The sequence below is a fragment of the Salmo salar genome, chromosome ssa03, assembly GCF_905237065.1.
Source record: "Salmo salar chromosome ssa03, Ssal_v3.1, whole genome shotgun sequence".
Lineage (NCBI taxonomy): Eukaryota > Metazoa > Chordata > Actinopteri > Salmoniformes > Salmonidae > Salmo > Salmo salar.
Window position 1 is genome coordinate 29,582,710 of NC_059444.1, and position 10,918 is coordinate 29,593,627.

Here is a 10,918-nt window from a genome sequence, read left to right on the forward strand (position 1 = left end):
TCAGATCCCTTGCAAATCAGCTAGAGTAAATTACCTTCTGTAATGTCATGAGGCCGCTTATGGTAGTTGTGTAAATGTTAGGTTGGGATTTTGTTGTTGTTTTCAACAGGAATCAGTTCATGAACAGGGAATAGGACTCAAGCTGCCTTGTCTCCTTCACCTCCTCAGGCCTCAAAGTTTATTGTAAGGCTCGTGACTGCCCTCCTCTGGTCAACAGTCTAATGGCAGATATTCATGAGACCATACCTTATTTTCCCCACAAAACGGTGACGCTGTTGGCATGTGTACGTACCTTAAACTGAGTTGGGGAGGGAGGTAGGGGGAGTAAAAAACTAACTGGTATGTGATTTAAATGTGAGTTTAACTCCCTAGCTTTACCTTTTTTTTTATCAACAGTGGCACAATGTCATCCGAAGTCAACCAGCTAGTTTTTTTTTATCACCCAGGAGTATATGCAGTCAGCTTGGCTTCTCTTCACATGAAATTGTCCCTGTTTTTTCAAAGGAAATAAAGTGAGATTGTGACAGATCACCTCTATTCTATTTGACAAAGTGCCCCAACATTTCCAGTGGTGTTCCACTGATTGAATTATATGAACCTATAGTCTCAGAAAGAACACACATCATCCCCATACGTCTGGCTATGAGGAGACACTTTCTAGAGGGAGATGAGGCTATCCATCATGGCGGGGACTGTGCTTCTGTCACGCTGCTGCTGTAAACTCCTTCTGCCCTACAGTGAAATGATACATCTCTTCAGAAGCAATTCTCTGCTCAGGTTCTGGCCTTAAACTCAAACATTTTATTAAAAGCTGTATTATGAGAAGTGCTTCATGTCAGACGGAAAACCACTGTTGCATCTATTTGGTATATGATACGGTTATGGTTTGTGTTTTGTGAGGTACCAACAGAAGCCAAACTAAGGCATGAATATGTACAGTATAATCACAGAATTGTTCACACTGAAGACTTGGAAATCACAATTTATTTAATGAAATTCTAAATCAACACAGAAACTGCATTAAGGTGCAGTTGTCAAGTATGAAAGTCTAACATTCAAATACAGTTGTCGGAAGTTTACATACACTTAGGTTGGAGTCATTAAAACTCGTTTTTCAACCACTCCACACATTTCTTGATAACAAACTATAGTTTTGGCAAGTCAGTTAGGACATCTACTTTGTGCATGACACAAGTAATTGTTCCAACAATTGTTTACAGACAGATTATTTCACTGTATCACAATTCCAGTGGGTCAGAAGTTTACATACACTAAGTTTACTGTGCCTTTAAACATATTGGAACATTCTAGAAAATGTCATGGCTTTAGAAGCTTATGATAGGCTATAGGAGTACGGACTCATTGGAATGGAATATTTGGAACTGTATCAAACATATGGAAACCACGTTTGACTCTGTAATGGCTGGAATGTTTTATAAATGAAACAATGTGCTCGTCCTCCTATAGCTTATCCCACCAGCCTTTACGATCTATAACTGCTATTTGATGGTTTGTTTATGATCTGTTGCTACGCACATAAAATCTGTGTGTTAAGATAGATATGTTATAGGCAAAGCTTAATTGTTTTCTTCCCTGACCAATGTGCACTGAGAATGTAAAATAAGTACGGACAATATAGGAGCGGGCTGAAGATGTCCGATAGAACTTGTCCATCATAGCATTGGTTTTATAATGTGCTTAACGATCATATGTAAATAATATCTCTGATGCCCTCATATACAAATACAATTTGTGACACTAATCCACCCCCCAAAATAAGCCTGCCGTTTTGTCTCCAGTTACCAAATTCAGTGTGATGACCCATTGTAAATGGTTGACCTGGACATTTTTCCATGACAGAAATCCCTGAAGTATAGTCTATTGTTATCATCCTGCAGTGTAGTAGAGTGCCACAAGAAAACAAATCTGGGCCAGAAGATGATGGGACAAGATTGCAGAGATCGATAGATTTCATATGATATGGGTAATTAGTTGGAGTAGTGTGCAATGTCTTTTATATTATCCAATTACCTCACAAATGTTGAGGAAGGCTCACCTCCATGTACATGAACACACCTACATTGAGAGGACATGCAGCAATCATATTCTGCCTGAGAAGTGAGTTGTGTGGGTTAAGGCATGGGGGCTTGGAGTAGGGGGCTGCAGTGGTGGAGGACCCTGACTGAAAGTGTCTCTCTCTGGATCTCCCCCTGCTCTACAGGTTAGTCTCCCTCTCCAGTGCCATTGGTAGTCATACGGATGACAGCACCTCCTTCTTTTCCCCCTTCTCCAGGTAGATGTGGTGGATGGACGGTGGCTTGGTGATCAGGTCATCTGGTTCCCCCTGGTACACGCCGTTGCCCTCCACCTCCCTGTACTTCCTCGACGCTGGATCCTTCTCGAAGACGTCCCGGAGCATCCTCTTCAGCTCAGGGTCCGGGCAGAACAGGTATTCATAAAAGGCAGCCGCCGTGATGCCACCCAGGATTGGACCAACCCAGTACACCTGCAATACAGGTAAAGTAAAACCTAGTTCAGACAAATATGAACCCATTACCACAGCAGAGGATACCCCATTCTGACAGAGCTGCCATGCATTATTAGACTAGATGTCTTGTCATGTCTGTAAAGGTGCAACAGTCGTTGTTTATGGGCATCCTCAGTGGAGCCAGGCACCTTTTTTTAGGTTCTGCCAAGTGAACCATTTTGTTATCAAAAGAGAGCAAACACCTGTCAGATACTGACACCACTCTCAGTGAGAAGACCTATCCTAATTATATCCAAGACCCAGACCCCCCTCCCTACACACACACACACACCATGCAGTTCCACTGTGCCTTACTGACTCAGTAAAGACTATGAACAGCTCCGTGAGAATGATTGCCCTGGATACAGAATTAAAGAAGCACATGCTTTGTATAGTCCATAACACCTGTCCATGACTGGTCTGTACTGTTCCTTTTATTCTGCATTAGCAAGCTACAAAGCATGCATCTACCTAGTTATATGTAAACTATTAAATAGGCATGCTTTAGGTGAGTATTTCATTTCCATTTGAACCCTTGTAGAACTCCCGTCCACTGTTGTGGGGGAAGACGTCGTTGAACGACACTAGACAGGATCCTTCAGCTGCTCTGGCATGGAGATATGCCATCATTGCACTGTGACCTAGTCCTGTAGCTATAGCCCCCCCCCCCCCTTCATCTACACAGATTGAAGTGGATTTAACATGTGAGATCAATAAGGGATCATAGCTTTCATCTGTATTCACCTGGTCAGTCTGTCATAGAGTGTTTGGTACACTCAGTGTATGATCAACAATGCTTCACAACATGGCAGGTCAGTTTTAACCATTGTAGATATGGTTTCAACACATAAAACAGCTGTGTCCCTTATATTGGCAAATAGCCATCAATGGCTTAGATATGGACTATATGGCTTAGATATTCCCCCTTCACCGACAACTGTGTAGGAGTATAGCCCTTTGAGGGTGAGAAGGCGGCAGCAGTTTCTATCTTACCCAGTGGTTTTCAAAATTCATGGTGGTGACTGCAGGCCCAAAGGAGCGAGCGGGGTTCATACTGGCTCCTGTGTATGGGATCTAGAACACAAAGCATGGCACAGAGGTGTTAACATGAGGGCATTGTAGAGAGAGAGACATGGAGCAAGACCTAGCCAGAGCTGACACAACACCTACAGTAGTGTATTGTTCCACTTGAATACATGAAGTAGATAATGAAACAATGACAGTATATATCATCATGGGAAATGTATGCTGGTATTCCATAGATATACAGTACATGGTACTAGTTAGAGATAGAATCCCGCTCACTGCGAACAGATGGCCGATGGCTACAGCGACTCCAATGGCGAGGCCAGCCGAGCCGTTAAGGTGCGAGCGTTTGGGGTCGCAGGTGGCGAACACGGTGAAGACCAGCTGGAAGGTGATCAGGAGCTCCACCAACAGGGCTTGGCCCATGTTGAGCTTAGGGTTCACCTGGGAAACAAGAGTAAGACTTAGCAACAGTCTGTATGTCTTCGTCTATGAATGAACAGTACTTTATGGCATCAATCCATACCAGACCTGGGTTCAAATAGTATTTAAAAATATTTTCAAATACTTTAGCTTTGCTTGATTGAGCTTGCCTGATGGAGTAGTCCCAAAATACCCCATAGGTGTCAACTCTGACTGTTGCTAGCTAGATTCTCAGATTTTTAAGGCTAAACTATATGTCTTACCATAGTCACTCCAAGGCCCCCTCTGACAGACACTGGTGTCACCAGGTAGAGGAGCCCTGCCCCAGTGATCGCCCCCAGGCACTGGGCAGCCAGGTAGAAGACACCCTTGGCCAGGCTCAGCTTCCTGGTCACCACCATGGCCGCTGTGACCGCCGGGTTGATGTGACTGCCACTGATGTGTCCGAAGCATTGCACCATGGTGGCGATGGCCAGGCCAAAGCACAGCGAGATGAGGACCAGGTCTGCGGGGGGAGGGTTGTCCGACTCGGCTGCCCAGTTGATGGTGGAGCCCAGGCTGAGGAGGACGAAGATCAGGGAGGCTAGGTACTCGGCTGACACAGCTCTCCAGAAATCCTTGCTCCAGATTCCTTTGAACGCCACCATGATGGGGTGCTGGTTACACGCTGACAGGCAACTCCTGGTAAAATAATAATGAATTCATAAATGAAAGGATTATCCCAGTTAGTTATTCTCCATCTGTCTGTGTGTCTGGAAATTCACTGAACCCTTCCAGGGAAGGGAACTTGCTGCTGGGCACAACATTTAAAACTCTAGGGAATAGAGTCAGTGGCCTCCCATCACACACTTTGCCAGGCAGCATAGCGCACACTATGCTAAGGACATACAGTAGAGGGATGCACTATGCTAAGGACATACAGTAGAGGGATGCACTATGCTAAGGACATACAGTAGAGGGATGCACTATGCTAAGGACATACAGTAGAGGGATGCACTATGCTAAGGACATACAGTAGAGGGATGCACTATGCCATTTTGCAATCAATGTGTTTATAATAAGCTACATACAAATGGTATATATACTTCAACAATGGAATACTTTCAAAGAGAGAGAGAGAGAGTGACTGACTGGACAGTGAGTGACTGACTGACTGACTGGAGAGAGAGGGTCTGTCTGACTCACTGACTGGAGAGAGAGACTGACTGACTGACTGACTGACTGACTGACTGACTGACTGACTGACTGACTGACTGACTGGAGAGAGAGAGTGTCTGACTGACTGACTGACTGGAGAGAGAGAGTGTCTGACTGACTGACTGACTGACTGACTGGAGAGAGAGAGTGTCTGACTGACTGACTGGAGAGAGAGAGTGTCTGACTGACTGACTGACTGACTGGAGAGAGAGAGTGTCTGACTGACTGACTGACTGACTGGAGTGAGAGAGTGTCTGACTGACTGACTGACTGACTGACTGGAGAGAGAGAGTGTCTGACTGACTGACTGACTGACTGACTGACTGGAGAGAGAGAGTGTCTGACTGACTGACTGACTGACTGACTGGAGAGAGAGTGTACTGACTGACTGACTGACTGGAGAGAGTGACTGACTGACTGACTGACTGACTGACTGACGTGACTGACTGACTGACTGACTGACTGACTGACTGGAGAGAGAGAGTGTCTGACTGACTGACTGACTGACTGACTGGAGAGAGAGTGTGACTGACTGACTGACTGACTGGAGAGAGAGAGTGTCTGACTGACTGACTGACTGACTGACTGGAGAGAGAGAGTGTCTGACTGACTGACTGACTGACTGGAGAGAGAGAGTGTCTGACTGACTGACTGACTGACTGACTGACTGACTGGAGAGAGAGAGTGTCTGACTGACTGACTGACTGACTGGAGAGAGAGAGTGTCTGACTGACTGACTGACTGGAGAGAGAGAGTGTCTGACTGACTGACTGACTGACTGGAGAGAGAGAGTGTCTGACTGACTGACTGACTGACTGGAGAGAGAGAGAGTGTCTGACTGACTGACTGACTGACTGACTGACTGACTGACTGGAGAGAGAGAGTGTCTGACTGACTGACTGACTGGAGAGAGAGTGTCTGACTGACTGACTGACTAACTGACTGAGAGAGAGTGTCTGACTGACTGACTGACTGGAGAGAGTGACTGACTGACTGACTGGAGAGAGAGAGAGTGTCTGACTGACTGACTGACTAACTGACTGGAGAGAGAGAGTGTCTGACTGACTGACTGACTGACTGACTGACTGGAGAGAGAGAGTGTCTGACTGACTGACTGGAGAGAGAGTGTCTGACTGACTGACTGACTGGAGAGAGAGAGTGTTTCTGACGACTGACTGACTGACTGACTGACTGACTGACTGGGGAGAGAGAGAGAGTGTTTCTGACTGACTGACTGACTGACTGGGGAGAGAGAGTGTGTTTCTGACTGACTGACTGACTGACTGGGGAGAGAGTGTCTGACTGACTGACTGAAGAGAGAGTGTCTGACTGACTGGGGATAGAGTGACTGACTGACTGACTGACTGGAGAGAGAGAGTGTCTGACTGCAGAGAGAGTGTCTGACTGACTGACTGACTGACTGACGAGAGAGAGAGAGAGTGTCTGACTGACTGGAGAGAGAGTGTGACTGACTGTCTGACTGGAGACTGACTGACTGTAGAGAGATTGACTGACTGACTGACTGGAGAGAGAGTGTCTGACTGACTGACTGGAGAGAGAGTGTCTGACTGACTGACTGACTCACTGGAGAGAGAGTGTCTGACTGACTCACTGGGGAGAGAGTGTCTGACTGACTCACTGGGGAGAGAGTGTCTGACTGACTCACTGGGGAGAGAGTGTCTGACTGACTCACTGGGGAGAGAGTGTCTGACTGACTCACTGGGGAGAGAGTGTCTGACTGACTCACTGGGGAGAGAGTGTCTGACTGACTGACTGGGGAGAGAGTGTCTGACTGACTGACTGACTGGGGAGAGAGTGTCTGACTGACTGACTGACTGGGGAGAGAGTGTCTGACTGACTGACTGACTGGGGAGAGAGTGTCTGACTGACTGACTGACTGACTGACTGACTGGGGAGAGAGTGTCTGACTGACTGACTGACTGGGGAGAGAGAGTGTCTGACTGACTGGAGAGAGTGTCTGACTGACTGGAGAGAGAGATGGAGAGAGAGAGTGTCTGACTGACTGGAGAGAGAGGGTGTCTGACTGACTGGAGAGAGACTGACTGACTGACTGACTGACTGGAGAGAGAGAGTCTGACTGACTGACTGGCGAGACAGTGTCTGACTGACTGCAGAGAGAGTGTCTGACTGACTGACTGTTGGAAGTTGCAATATGTCACATCCTTGATACCTAGACAATCTAAACCCAGTGACCCAATGCCTGACCTGAACTCATGACTTGTTTAGTTATCATATTTCAGATTATAAAGCATTTGAACAAGTTGCATACAGTATTTCATAAATAACAAATGTATTTATGAATAAATGTTTTTATGGTTCAGAAATATGAATAGTCTGAAGATCTATGAACTCGTTAAAGCATCTTGTATTCAGTATTTAATTGCTTTGAGTGTCATTTAAACAACATGCATTAACAAGGCAAGTTTGCGTTGTATCCTATTATAAATAATAATCATTTTCCTAATTCCATTTAGAACTTACCATAAACAAATACAAGATCTCCCACTCTCCTCTATTGCTTGTGCTTTCTCTTCACTCATTCTGCAACAATCTGATTGAATGAGAGAAATGTCTCTGTACTGCACACAATAAAGAACAATCAAATGTATTAAGTCCCAAAATGTCTACTTACAGATGTGCAGCAGTTGGCTGGTAATGACAGAGTGCTAGAGTGGAAGAGAAAGTAGTTGTGGGTCTGTCAGATAAAAATCATCCACGCATTGTGCTGGGATCGCTTCAAGGAGCTTTACTGCATTAGTAACGGGGCATCACCCACAGGAGAGGATGGACCCCTTTCCAGTACACGACACACTGTTGTCACGTACATATGCGCGCAACTCTTGGCTGCAGTAAGAAAGCCATTGTCGTCTGTGTCCATTCAACATAGCTTAGATGTATGTTTTATTACCTCTAAACAAAATCACTTTTTTGGGTTCTCATCAATGACGTTGATGTTTTGATTTTTGCTTGAACGGTCGCTAAGATTATATTTGGTTGTGATCTTTGCAAACAAACTATTTTGGATGCAGCATTTGTTAGCTAGAATGCTTGTTAGCTAGAATGCTCATTGACATAGGCTGTAGCAAAAGCTAGCCAAAGAGCCACTTTACTGGTTGAAGTTGAAATGTTTTTGAAGTATAATGCAGTTGATTTGCGATGATGACACAAATTATATTAAGCAGGACATTCATACAAGCCTTAAAACTTCTTAGGGCTGTTTGACAACTTCTAGTGAAATTGGAGGGCACGCAATTCAAATAAATAATCATAAAATTATGGATATTAAATATCTAGGTACATACAAGTGTCTTATATTGGTTAAAAGCTTAAATTATTTTTAATCTAACTTCATTGGCCAATTTACAATAAGCTTTACAGCAAAAGCATGCCATGCGATTGTTTGAGGACGACGCCCCACATCAAAATATTTTTCAACCAACACATGCTTCATAAAATCAAAAATGGCGATTAAATATTCATTTACTTTTTGAAAAACTTCCTCTGATTTGCAATCCAAAGGGTCCCAGCTACAACATGCATGGTCGTTTTGTTAGATAAAATCCTTCTTTATAACCCAACAAGTCTGTATAGTTGGCGACATCGATTTGAGTAATCCACTCGTTCAACGTTCAGAGAAAGGAATTCAAAAAGCCACCGATAAACTTTGTTAAAACAAGTCATAATACATTTCTATTTAATCCTCAGGTACCCTAAAATGTAATTAAACTATAATATTTCATATTGAAAGTAGTATGTTCAATAGGAAAGTAAAATTAGCAGGCGCGTGTACTCTTCATCGCGCGCACACAAACTAATTTCCAACTCTGACTCCCTGTACCAAAACTCAAAATTCTTCCTTGTTTGGGAAGAAACAAGACTGAAACCTTGAACAAAGGCTGTTGACATCTAGTGGAAGCCATAGGAATTGCAATCTGGGAGCTGGAATTGCATATGCTCCATAGCTTTCCATTACAAGAGCATGGATGCTCAAAAAGAAATTTCCGGTTGGTTTTTCATTGGATTTTCTCCTACCATATCAATTGTGTTATATTCTCCTACATTATTCTTCAACATTATTTCTACAAACGTCAGTGTTTTCTATCCAATGGTGCCAATTATATGCATATCCTGGCTTCTGGGCTTGAGTAACAGGCAGTTTACTTTGGGCACATCAGTCAGACAGGAAGTGGAGAAAAATAGACCCTAGCCTGAAGAAATCCTATTATAATCCAAAATGTGTGTGAATTGCACTCTTAAGCAACATGTACATATTGAAGTTTTTTGCTGGAGTTCTATAAGAACTCCCATGTGGTCCTCCACCAACTTACGCGCATTGCTATTATGTGGCAATGTTTTCAAACACAGAAAGAGGTCTATACTTCAGCGTGAGGGCAGAGCAGTTCCCGCCCACAAGATCTTGTGCATACAAATTGCATAGAGGCAGACACGTGACCAAGCACAATTTTGTTTTAGTAATCATAGCCTACTCAGAACTGCTGTTCTTATCAGAATTGTAAACATGCTGAACCAAACAAATTATTTTGCCAATTGTGATAAAATTGTAGTATCCCTTGTTATCACTGACAAACTGAAATGGTCAACCAACACAGACAGTGGGGTGAAGAATGTACAACAGCGCCTCTTCAATCTCAGGAGGCTGAAGAAATTTGGCTTGGCACCTAAAACCATGTATCACCGCCTGGTACGGCTACTGCACCGCCACCAACCGCAGAGCTCTCCAGAGGGTAGTGCGGTCTGCCCAAAGCATCACCGGGGGTAAACTACCTGCCCTCCAGGACACTTACAGCACCCGATGTCACGGAAAGGCCAAAAAGATCATCAAGGGCAACAACCACTCGAGCCACTGCCTGTTCACCCCACTCATCCAGATGGCGAGGTCAGTACAGATGAATCAAAGCTGGGACCGAGAGACTGAAAAACAGCTTCTCCAGGCCATCAAACTGTTAAATTCTGTTAAATAGCCCTCACTAGCACATTAGAGACTGCTGCCCTATATACATAGACTTAGAATCACTTCACTTTAATAATGGAACACTAGTTACTTTACTCATCTCATATGTATATTCTGTATTCTATTCTACTGTATCTTAGTCTATGCCACTCTGACATTGCTCGCCAATATTTATATATTCTTAATTCCTTTATTTTAGATTTGTGTGTACTGTTGTTAGATATTTCTGCACTGTTGGAGCTAGAAACACAAGCATTTTGCTGCACCCGCAATAACATCTGCTAAACACGTGTATGTGACAAGTAACATTTGATTTGATTTTGATTTGTTAGGCTTAAAAAGCTCCAAAATTAAGACACTTGGATGTGCCATGTCAAATACATCATGAGAGAAGACACACACAGATTCAAATAAACCTGTTGCTGCGCCTAGTTGTTTGATTGTAAGGGGAGTAATAGATTACAAAAAACGGTAACTGTAATCCATTACGTTACCAGCAAATATATTGTAATCAGTATTGTAAACATTGTAACTTTTGAAAAACTAGATGATTACTTCAATAATTACTTTTAAATTCACAAGGGATGTTTGCAAAAATAAATGACACTTCTCTGTTTTCTCAATGACATTCACATCAGTATTAAAAAAAAGCTGCAAGTTTAAGTTTGTTCCACCTGAGTGAGTCTGAGAAGTCAGAGACCACTATGATGACACACCAAATGTGTTTGATGGATTGTGGGAAAAGAGCAGGA

General features: G+C 43.7%; 1 protein-coding gene across 1 annotated transcript; it reads right to left on the reverse strand.

Moving 5' to 3' along the window:
* Positions 1–1,261: 1,261 nt before the first annotated feature.
* On the reverse strand, positions 1,262–7,930 carry LOC106599701 (aquaporin-4-like). The gene is made up of 5 exons (XM_014191004.2): positions 7,827–7,930; positions 4,240–4,657; positions 3,833–3,997; positions 3,521–3,601; positions 1,262–2,506 (listed from the first exon to the last, which is right to left on the reverse strand). The coding sequence occupies exons 2-5, from the start codon at positions 4,621–4,623 to the stop codon at positions 2,252–2,254; spliced, it is 885 nt and encodes a 294-aa protein (XP_014046479.2). The 5' UTR covers positions 4,624–4,657; positions 7,827–7,930; the 3' UTR covers positions 1,262–2,251.
* Positions 7,931–10,918: the final 2,988 nt, after the last annotated feature.